At 40.1% G+C, this 11,496-nt stretch overlaps 3 protein-coding genes across 3 annotated transcripts in view; all 3 read right to left on the bottom strand.

Annotated features, from left to right (window-relative positions):
* The window catches only part of LOC105264305 (ras-related and estrogen-regulated growth inhibitor), a 7,125-nt gene extending 6,508 nt beyond the window's left edge, over positions 1–617 (bottom strand). The window contains exon 1 of the mRNA XM_011301100.1: positions 362–617. The gene's annotated coding sequence lies outside the window, so the exon portion shown is untranslated. The remainder of the gene's footprint in view (positions 1–361) is intronic.
* On the bottom strand, positions 525–2,424 carry LOC105264306 (uncharacterized). The gene is made up of 5 exons (XM_011301102.1): positions 2,192–2,424; positions 1,737–2,061; positions 1,553–1,673; positions 1,070–1,472; positions 525–984 (listed from the first exon to the last, which is right to left on the bottom strand). The coding sequence occupies exons 1-5, from the start codon at positions 2,328–2,330 to the stop codon at positions 875–877; spliced, it is 1,098 nt and encodes a 365-aa protein (XP_011299404.1). The 5' UTR covers positions 2,331–2,424; the 3' UTR covers positions 525–874.
* Positions 2,425–2,605: 181 nt separating this feature from the next.
* On the bottom strand, positions 2,606–11,496 carry ple (tyrosine hydroxylase ple). The gene is made up of 6 exons (XM_011301097.1): positions 11,007–11,496; positions 6,887–6,998; positions 6,487–6,600; positions 6,344–6,400; positions 4,836–5,655; positions 2,606–4,191 (listed from the first exon to the last, which is right to left on the bottom strand). The coding sequence occupies exons 1-6, from the start codon at positions 11,073–11,075 to the stop codon at positions 3,666–3,668; spliced, it is 1,698 nt and encodes a 565-aa protein (XP_011299399.1). The 5' UTR covers positions 11,076–11,496; the 3' UTR covers positions 2,606–3,665.

Below are 11,496 nucleotides of genomic sequence, written 5' to 3'. Positions count from 1 at the left end.
ATACGGTGACTGTGAGGCCCCCACTACTGTCCCTACTATGATCGTACTAGGACCCTTATAATTGGCATGGTTATAAACTTTATTGGATTCCTAACTCGAGTTTATGACTCTGCTCCGAGCTACCTGAAGGTTGCCCATCCCTGATTTATAGAACGCACGTGCTTCCCTGGAATCTCAACAATTTTTTTTCTACCATTTTATTTTATCCTCCACTGATCCACTCATTGTTTCTAGTTAATGAAATTTCATTCACGCGCTGCCCTCAATTCCCGGACATAATACCGTTATGAAAATTAATAGAAAAAATAAATAGATGTAAAACTGAGGACCGACGGCAGCGGTGAAATTAATGTTAAGTTACCTTCAATGAAAATCCAGTTTACTCAAGATTTCCGGAGATGAAAAATTATTTCACTCTTTATCACACATTAATTCAATCCCTTTCTGCTTCTATTTTGGTACTTCGTGAGAGCCCCAGACCGTGGAAAATTGAATTACCAACTTTACTCATTCGTATTTATTTCAATGGAAAAAGGGGTCACGTGTTTTAAACAGTTTCGCGGGAATGAATTTTGCGTGAGAAAGATCCGGCGCGTTTGTCGGTTGGAGCTCGACTGTCTTACACCAGTCACTTGATAAACCATTCTTCTTCAAGCTTACCCAAGACACCGCGCGATCTTTTTTTGACTCACTCAAAACCCCTGCCAAACATTACATCTATCATATCCATCATATTTTACCATTTTTTTCACTTTTTCCAATCTCCTACCCTCCCCATTTTATTCATCATTTTTCTAGCCACCCCATGTAATTAAACATCGCAGGTTTCATAAACATTGATGAAATTAAAATCTGGATCACGCATTTTCCATGATCAATCCTCCTTGTCAATTTTCGTGGAGTGAAATTTCGTTGTTAATGAGACTTTGGGACACCGCCCAAAAACCCAGTGAAGGGCGTTCTTCATCATCGGTGTTACCCTGTCTGAATAATTAATAATTATCTCATTACTTTGATTAATTAGGAATGAGAGGATAGAGACATCTGTTAATGGTCAGACAAGAGTTACCATTCACCAGTGGAGGCTGAACTGCAACGTCTTCGGAGGTGTCTTCTACCGCGGTCTTGGGTAATCCCAGAACTCTTGGGGATCCCTGCCTTGACGATCCCCGGGATTTCATCCCTGAAGTAATAATTTCCTCACTGATAACATCGATAACCCTCTTATCATCCTCTGGCCTGTTCGCGATATTCTTCAACCGCTTTATTTCAATTTTATAATCACTGTTTATCAGAAGCTCTTCTATTATCGCGAGGGCTTCCATCTCCTTCTGCTGTTTAAAATCTTTATCAGGTACTGTTGCTATCGATCGAATCCTTCTGCGCAATTTCCGCAATTTGTCCTCGAGTTTTTGAATCTCTGTGTCATCCCGCCGAGTCCTACTTTTCCTCTTTTTCAAGTGATTTATATCCTGGAACGGAACTGGTTCGTTAATAGTTGTTCATTTTTTTTTTCTTGTTTTAAATTTATTCTCGTGGTTTTGTTACTGACATCAGCTTTGCTATTTACAGTCCTCGCATCATCGTTCTCAGAATACAAAGCAACATCGTCTCTCCGTCTGATCGTTGATTTGCTCCACTTGACGTCAGCCGGGGTGGCATTCCGAGGATCCCTGGGGATTTAATTAATTAGACGAATATATTCTATTTTGACTAGATCGTTATCAGTTGTTTACTTCAATGTGTAGATTTCGGCCTCTTGAATCCCACCGTGAGAACCTCTCATATACTTCTGAAGCTCTAAACCACGACCGGGATAGAGCTGGACTGTTGAGAAATCTTCATTTCTATTTCCATCATTTCCTCGATTTTTTATTCGAATCTCCTGTCTCCGCCGGCGTCTTTCTTCCTTGGAAATTCTGTGTTCTCGGTGGTTGAGAACATTTGGAAATGTCACCCTTGTCTGATTCACAGTTTCAGGATCACTTTCGAAGGAATTCAGGGCTGATTTCAAGGTGAGGGCCACGAGGTCAATGAGAATGTGACAACCCTTGCGGAAATCTTAAGACAGAATGCGGGAATTCAGTCGATTAGTCATTGAAGACTCAACGGTTCGTTAATAATTAATTTTTTTATTGAATTATCGTGTAATATCGGCGACATCACTGGTTTTTTCATTTATCTCACTCACATGAACGTGATATGGGCACGTAATAGAAGATCCCTCCAAAAATGGTGGAGACAACCGTCAGGAATTTTATGTAACCCCCGAAACCTCCCATTAATGAACCTTCTTCTAAAAAGAAATGCCGCAGGCCGATTGTGAACATTTCGCCCTCAGAACCCACCGTGACTGCCCAAAAATTTTTCAACACTTACAATTTGAAAAATTGATCACACTGAAAATTTCATAATTAACTAGAAAATTTTCAGGGATTTTCATGAGCTACCCAGATAACCTTCATAACTAAAAAAAAAAAAGAAAACCGACAACAGTGATAGAGAATTATAATTCTCTGGGATATATCTTGATAAATTCGAACAAGTGACAAAAATCGAATCGAATTTTTTTGTCGATTCGATGATTTCAAATAATTTCAATTGATTTCAAGTGATTATATCATTTTATTCGTGTACTTTACAATATAATACAAACAAAAAATCTTCATGGGATACAACAATCTAAAAGGATTAAGTAATTGCATCGCGCAATGCGTTCTCGATTACTGGTGAATACACAGTTAATTCTTTAAACATTTTTAAAAGTTTCGGTGCACAGATAGGAGGTGCAATTCTAAAGGCATTAAACATTTATTTTCCTTGATCATAGCTGGACATTATCTGTCCACAAAACACTCAGAAGATAGATACCCTCTTAAATGATAAAAAAAATACACAATCAATTAAATTAGAATACTTTCTATCGTTTCACGTGTAATCGCCAACGACTGTAAAAAACCGAAACTAAATCGTTGAATCCTAAAACACATTCATACCGATGCGATTGAGAGATCTACTTGTGATAGAACGTAAAACGCTGTCTTAGCCGTATCGACGGAATAATAAAAATAATAATATCATAAATCCCGCGTTAAATGTTTAATTTAATAGTTAGTTGGTAACAGCGGGCTAATTAGCAATCTAGAGGATCACACAAAGTTAGAGCGGAGATCGCAGTCGTTAGCTTCGAACTGTGTCTACCGTATTTTCATCAGAGGGATTACACGAATAATATAATAATACAATTATAATAGTCCGCCTTATTTGACAGTCCAAAAGTCACGTAACACATTTTTGTCTAGCATTTCACCCAAAATCCAACTCCATTTATTTTCTCGACCGTTCGTAGACAAAAGGAAAGCATTCCTCCGTGGAGTCAAAACAATACATGACTCAATGATAAATTTCACAGGTAATCCATGAAATCAAAGAGTCTTACCGCCTGGGCGAATGCGAAACTAGTGATAGTGACGTTGGAGTCAAATAATTGAGACTGAGGATCATGAGTGACGACTTTATACAGGGTAAAATGATAACGACAAGTGATGATGATGATGACGTTGACATTGACGCTGACACGAGGAGATAAGATAATGTGAATCCTTAAATAAGAGGGTGGATCACATGTCGGAGGGGTAGAAGTGATTTGGATTGGAGCAATGAGTTTACACTCGTGCCTTGATCTTGTTCATGGCATTCGTCAGATGGGTCATCTCAAGGTTGAGCTGGGCAACGAGACCCTCGAGCCTCTCGACGGTATCGAGAACCTCGACAGTCTGAGTGTGTGGGTTGAACCTGACCTCGAAAGGCCTGCTCATTGTTGACACCCAGCGACGGAATTTTTCCTTCGCATCCTCGAAGCTCTCGGCGACGTAGTAAATCGGCTGGTAGTCCTGGTCCTGATAAGGTTGAACTGCAGTAGTGGATGGATCGAAGGATCGGTGCTCGCACTTATCACTCAGGGAGTGAAGAAGCTCACCGTAGGCTGAGAGAAGACCAGCGCCGTATGCCTTCACTTCTGTTCCTTCCTTGCAGAGACCGAATTCAACGGTGAACCAGTAGATGGTAGAGAGTTTCTCTATCTCCTCGTCTGATGCTCCGAGGGAGGCCAAACCGATCTCCTGGGAGAACTGGGCGAAACTGGGATCAGCCAGAAGTGGCATATGTCCAAGAAGTTCGTGGATGCAGTCACTGGAACAGACAAGTATCAACAAAATATAAATCGTTTCATTATCAATAAATATCTCGAATGACCGTATAAAATACCGAATACCCGTAAGAGGTAAATCTCAAATATTTCCAATGCATACCCGTACTGAGCATGCGCGGATGATCTCGTCTTATATAAAAATTGAAATACAGTAAAATTGTAGATCAATACGTTAAAGCATTGAAGACAGTAAAAATATGGGGATTTGAATGAAAAAATGTGTAGGGCCCAGCTTTTGTGAAAATGAACATTGCATTGTTTTAACTTTCGCGATTAGTGCATCAATCTCGGATATTTTTGTACATAGGCGGAGACAATCCCCGGGTGAAGCACGAAACCCGTCGTCAATGAAATTATTCACGTCGCCGTGTCGTTAAAAGCCAATTAGAGTTTCCATTACAAGCTTCAGAGCAGCAAGCCTGATTCCATTAAAATCTCTTTCCACCTACCCACCATTACCAACTACTCGATTGACTCTGCACGCCTGTGATAACGCAGGGTATCGATTGTCAGTATATCCGAAAACTTGGCGCACGTACCCTGTGGTCACGAAAGTTCTCCCCAAACTCTCATCCCACATGAATTTTCAACTTCCCCACGATCTAATGATAATAAGAACACTTACGGCTCGGGTGTGTGGTACGGACTGTTGATATGTCTGACATACTGGGTGCTCTGGAATATCCTGAAAGCCAAACTGGAGAGGAAATCCCTAGCTGTGAGTAGACCAGCAGCTGGACGAAGGGTGAAACCAGTGTTTTTCTTCAGGAATTCACTGACCTCCTGCAGCTGAGGGATGCGGTGGGCCTCGAAGATCTTCTCCTCGCGCAATTTCTTGAATACTCTCTGGTACTCAATGCAGGCGTGCTTTGGCACTAGGTCGACAACAGTATTGAAAACACGAAGCCATGTCTCATTCTCGGTCTCGGTGTAGGGAATTGAGGGAATCGGATCGCCATATTTGTACGCAAATGCTATCTCAGCGATGACCTTTCTGCGTGCACGATACTCCTTGTCAGCAAAACCCGGATGATTCATGTCAAGATCAGGCTCGTACTTTGTCATCAGATGATTGCAGTTGTCAAGTTCAGATGCATGACGTGGAAACCAGGGATCCTTGATACTGACAGAATTGTCAGCCAGCAAAGAAACCTCACCAAGTGCTGAACTCTGTCTCAAATTTCTAATCAACTGGAGGAGACACTGACGTGTCATGTCAACCTTAATGAGAACATCGAATTGGGTACCCTCTTTGCGTGATGGTCGAGACTCAAGATGAGTTACACTGCCCTTGAAGTTCTCAACAGTTTTCAATATACGTGCCAGTGAACCAATACCATCTTTCAAGCGAAGCATAAGTGCTGCTTTTTGAACTGCTGATTCACCCTCCGGACTCTCGGCAATGGTCTTTGCCAGCACCACTTCCTCCTCGGTGAGTCCGTAATCTGGGAAAATTCAAGGAGAATGTTAAGAATGCATTACGAGTGGCGTGAGAGAAGAAATCGATTTAGAGTCCATTTGCTCGAATCACAGTAAAGGAAGTCCAATAACGTTCTTTAAGCACTGGAGGACGAGGCGTGGGTGTTCTCAGAGTGCCAAATAGAAATATCTAGTTATGTTTCAACGCAGAACACTTTACAGGCTGCTAACGAAAAGGCGTCTTAACGTTTACCCCTGAAAATGCATAGAACTCTTTTTTTACTTTTCGTTCGTCTAACTCCACGACAATGGCGACGGTTTCACCCTCCATTTACTCCTCCTCACCCAGTTACCCTCGGACACTTAAGGACTTTCCTTGACATTTTTTCGACAACCCAGTACGCCTGGACTTTTACACTTTTTCTCGGAGTTGATTTTTTTTATTTGAGGTATTCCTCGTCAAATGAGTCAATAGCTCACCACCACCATCTTCAAAATTCATCGCAACTAATAGTTCAAAATCGAATGAATAGAACTGGTTATTGAGATATTGAAAAAAAAAAATTTTAAACAGAACAAAAATCATTTTTTCGAACTGATCTATGAAACAAATCTGAAAAAATGAAGAGGTGGGTTGTCAAGAGTGATGTGACGTTAAACAATTCACTCATTTGGTACGGAATAATCATTTAAGTCCATTATATTATGTCTTACCGTCGTCAACATTGGGTTTTCCCTCGCCATCCGAGGATGAAGCTTCTGCTTTGGCTTCTAAAAATAAAGACAACACTCAACACTCATGCAAACTACAGAAATAAAAATGCGCGAGAGAATAGATCAATTGGGCCGGCAATTACCTCCTTCCTTACTAACGAATCTCAGTGATTCGCCCTGTTCGTCATCGCTTGATGAAAAGTACGGCTCCTCATGATTCTGCGTCTCTTGAGCGGAAGCTGGATCCGTGCTTGAGTCTAATCAAAATTAAAGAAAAAAAAATAATAATACGTGCGACATGCAGGCAACATTAAAACTCATATTCCTTGAAATTTCAGTCAACACCATATCAAAGCTTAATTACGTGAATTTGAATTGAATGCCAATCGAAAACATTAATTAACTTTATATTTATTTTAATAAGTTTAATAATAGGGAAGCCATTACAGCTTGTTCGCTTTCAAGAAGCTTTCTTGAAAGCTTTCTTTCTTTGAAGCTTTCGAGCGCTTTTTAAAAGTTTGGATGATTGCTTTTGAGACTGACCATTGGCTCTGTGACGAGCTTCCTCAAGCACGCTCTGCTTCGTTTGCTTCACCACGAGCGTCTCAAAACGGGCATCATCCACAAGGGATCTGCGACGCGCCGGATAGCCGTTCTGAAATTAATCCAAAGTAAATTCAAAGTTAGACCACTGAATTCACGAAACAAACTCATGCGTAAAATTAATCAATCGAGACGTGTGAGAGACCCTCCAGGCTCTTCCGGATCATTCCCCAGGAGGAAATAACCACGGAAATTGCTACCAGGTACCTACGACCACCTGTGGGTCCCAGGATTAATTGGCCCTCGACAACTTGGCAGAGTGGAATTTCTGGCTCGGTGGCGGTTTAAGAGTAAAAAATGTGTAGTGACTTTATTGTGAGTCGCGTGCACCGAGAGTCGGCTAAGTGGGCCAAGTACTTTTGCCGGCGGATAGACGAGCGATGAGTGTGCAATTGCATCAGCCTGTCGATTATTCCCAGGTATGGGATGCGTATTAACCGGAATGCATGGTTTGCTTTGATGGAAAAACCTTGATCAAGTGCCCGACTGTCGCACGCCATTGACCTCGTCCGTCATGTTGTTGTCAAACCAAATTCAATTGCATTATTTACAAAAATTGTAAATCAATTTTTGTCATTTACTATCTTCCGTCGTCTTTGTCGCTATTCACGCGAGGTAAAGAAGAGAAACCGAGATCATCCTCAATTCCTCAATTTTTTAAATAATACCAAGCAATAAAGACACCCACTGTAAATCCTTCGAGATCGATTGAAATCATTTTTTACCGATTAATATCATTCTTCTGCTTTAAAATTTCCTAAAAAGCACAATCATTGACAAGACTAGTTAAATCAGATTATTCACAATCAATCGTAAAAAGTATCTGAAAACTAATGAAAAAAAAAGATTAAAAAACAGTAATAAAATCCATAAAAAGAATTTTTCATTGACTAATATTATTCTTGTTTAAAATTCCGGAGAAATGCAATGATTGAGGATATACTTTGTATTGGCCCACGGAGAAAATGATTTTGCGAAAACAGGTGATAAGCATCTGAGTCGAAGTGGTGATAAAAAAAGAGTAGAAAAAATGGTAAAAAAAGGGGGAATAAATGCAGCAATTAAATGGATGGAGATTAGCATATTGTAGCGGCGCGCGCGTGGTTGAGAATTATCGCGGTAGATACATGTGAAAGAAAAGGAGACGTGTCGAGCCTCCAACTTATAACGGTTGTAATCCCGTACAACACATCCAAATGGTTAACGTTGACTCAGGGACTCAACCAGCCGCAGCCAGTATTCTCTCCTTCACAATCACTTCGTTCTCATATTTATAACATATTCATAATTATCATGTCGACAAGGACGATTGATTTCTCAATCCATGATTATCCGTCCGATATTATTCCCCGTTGACGGCATCCTCTGGCCCCTCCACCGCCTCCTCTATTTATTTTTCATTAAAACATCATGATTTTTAATTGAATACTTGTGGCATCAGTGCGGGGGAGGGGGGGGGGAGGGCTACACCTGATTTCACTGCCTTCGGAAAATACGAACAAGGTCTCGGTTTTTCCACTTGCCACTAAGTCGCCGCGTGATTCGCTATTTTTATTTTATTTTATCGTTCAACGGATTCTTCACTTATTGTATCACTTTTCAGGAATATCTTCTTCAATTTTTCAATACACTTGACTTTCTATCAGTAACAATGTGCATTTTGGACACGAATTCCAGTGGAAATATCACGTGATGGTATTTAATGAATTTTTAGATAATAGATAATAGCATTGGAATTTTTTTAAGGAATTTCTCTTCGTGTACTCGTCAAGGAGGATTTTATAAGGAATTTTTGTGACGAAGTGATAAACTGGGATATTTTCACAGTAGCTCAAAAATGGGACCACGTTTGAGAGAACGTTCAATTCAAGTGATAAAAAAAATCGAAAAAAAATCCACTTATCCTAGTTTACTTCGCTACTCATTTATCTGCATTTTGTTCCTGGGACATTAGGTAACGCTCAAAATTAATTTCTGTACTGTAATGAACAACTCGATCAATCCGATTTCAATTTCAATTTAGCCGTTATCGAAAAGGGAAATATCGCCCAAATATTACACGCCAAAATATTTCTCTTATAGATCAACAGGGCCATTTTAAATACTCTCAAAGTTTTACCAACAAGTCAACTGTTTTATACTGTTTTCCATGATTTATTGGGTATTTATGGTCGCGCTATTGATGTAGATCGAGTGTTTTGAATAATCGCCGATGTAGTAATTTGTCTTGACAGGTTGGTGTGACATAATCGACCAGATTACTCGGTAGATTGTAACAAACATCATCATCTAACAGCTATAACGGCACGAAAGTGCGAGTAACGTACAGGACTTTCTCCGTGCCACACTGGACCTCCAACAATCTTTATTTTTTTTTGTCAAACACTTGACAGGTGATTCAATGTCGTTGAACTCAGGTCATCAAGGGAATGATGAAATAATTTTCAATATTAACACTTGCCTTTACCCTGAAGCCCTAGAAAATTCAAATCGTTATCGATTTATCTCGTTTCACCATCTCTGTCATTAAACAAAAATATTGACAGCTCATATGACAACGAAAACTTCGTTGAAGCTGTGAACTTCAGTGTCGAAACTTGTTGGAATGAAGGGCAACCCACACGGAGCAAAATACACAAGTACACGTACATGAATTTACGATAGTATTGGTGAGACAATTTATAAAAACTACAGTCAGAGAAAAAAGAATTTTTTGTCAATAAAATTGACCAAATAATTTCTGATGAATAAATGAAAAAATATTGATAAATGAAATTAATGGGAGAAGAGCCTTTGAGGAGAATGCATTTCGTTAATTTCCCGAATTTAATTTCGTTAATTTCACTGGTGTCCGAGAACATTCCCGGCTGCAGGCGTCAAAAAAAAGATGACGATAGAATTTGTATAACGCGGAGAAAGTACGTTGAAGAATTCCACACTCTGACGCCTCGAGATAATGACAAGTCCTTTTTTTATGTTTTTTCTTCTGCGGTAATCTGCATTGCCATTTCCAACCGCTAGCCTAAGATCAGCCTAACGAATAAGATTCACCCCCAACGGAGCGTAATCATTGCAATTCGATGATGAATTACCGATTCATGAGATCCTAAAATCCATCTCTTCATCTTCACCAATTGCACCCATTTAATTGATTTCGACAATAATTAGCGACTGCGGGTGTATCGATAACGAGAGGGAGTTTGAAAGCAAGTGGAATAGTCCGAAATTGATCAGACAACCCCGACGATTGAAAGCTTAAAAGAGCGAAAATTCGCGGTCAATGACTAGTTGTGAGGAGTTGACCGAGTGAGTCTTTGCGACTGCCAAAAAATTTCATCACCCCCAACTATTCGACGTCACCAGAATCAAAAAACCATGAAAAACCGGATTGATAAATTTATTTTTACCCGATGCCATGTGTTTCTCAAATCGTCAACAACAAACTAAAGCGCAAAAACGTGTCCTTGATGAATGAAATAATGGATCCAGGACGATGGGCCAAGGATCCACCCGGGGAATTTTAACTCTTTATAAATACCAACACCGTTAATCCCCAAAAAATGTAAAATTACACGACAAATGATAAATGAAGATGGCCCTAGATGGCAATTAGCCATCCACCGCAAGGTCGTTGTGCAACCAACTTGACAATTAAATCCCGTGAACTTTCTCCATTCGTCATTCGTTTCCCCAGTCTCTGGGTAGATCCCAACGATAGTTAGTGAGGGATTTCACTCTCGATGAAACAGCTCGTTTGTGTGGTACGTGACGAGGAAGCAACACACACCGGAAAAAGAAAGATGAAAGAGGACAAGACCATGCGTGAAATTAAATCTCTCGGAATCGCGGCGTTATTCCATGCTTTCGATTTTATTTACTCTTCATATTTTTCTGATGTAATTTTTTTCGGATGTTACGAAAGATGTACCGGTAGTCACGTAGACCGGAATAACATAAGCTAATTATTATCTCAACATTTATTTGAACTTTCCACTATCTCCAATAATTGATACGATTCATAAGATAGAAAAGACGATTAAAAGGGACAACAGGTACTCACCTCGATGCTGTATGATTTCTTGATAGCGAACATCTCGCGGTTCTTCTGTGCAGCGGCGACAGCCATCATAATGTCCTCAACAAGCCTTTCCTCAGCAAGAAAATACTCCAAAGGACAAACAGCCTCTTCGAGACGCCCCCAAGTTCAACAGTAAGAGAGTGACTGACACACGCTGGAGCCTCACTGCCCTTGAATTAATCTCCACAAAAGTCGAACGTTGGTGCCGATGTTAATCAGGATGGACCAAAAAGAACTTGGAGCTGATGAAAGATAAGTGATAACTCGCGAATTGATAAAATTCCTTCGACCACAAAAAAAAACTTTTTCTGTCTGTCGATTGATGTTTTTGAGTGTTCACGGTGTTGAGGTGTTTTCTCCAAGACAGTTGTTCCAATATCACTCCAGAGATTTGATAAAAAAACAAACAATATCTGTGGGTAATGTTATCTTTTTATCTCACGGCTGATATTTCGTCTCCTGCTTTGGTGAA

This window comes from Fopius arisanus, unplaced genomic scaffold, assembly GCF_000806365.1.
Source record: "Fopius arisanus strain USDA-PBARC FA_bdor unplaced genomic scaffold, ASM80636v1 scaffold00020, whole genome shotgun sequence".
Classification (NCBI taxonomy): domain Eukaryota; kingdom Metazoa; phylum Arthropoda; class Insecta; order Hymenoptera; family Braconidae; genus Fopius; species Fopius arisanus.
The sequence above is the reverse complement of the archived record's forward strand: the minus strand, read 5'-3'. Positions and strand labels throughout refer to the sequence as shown.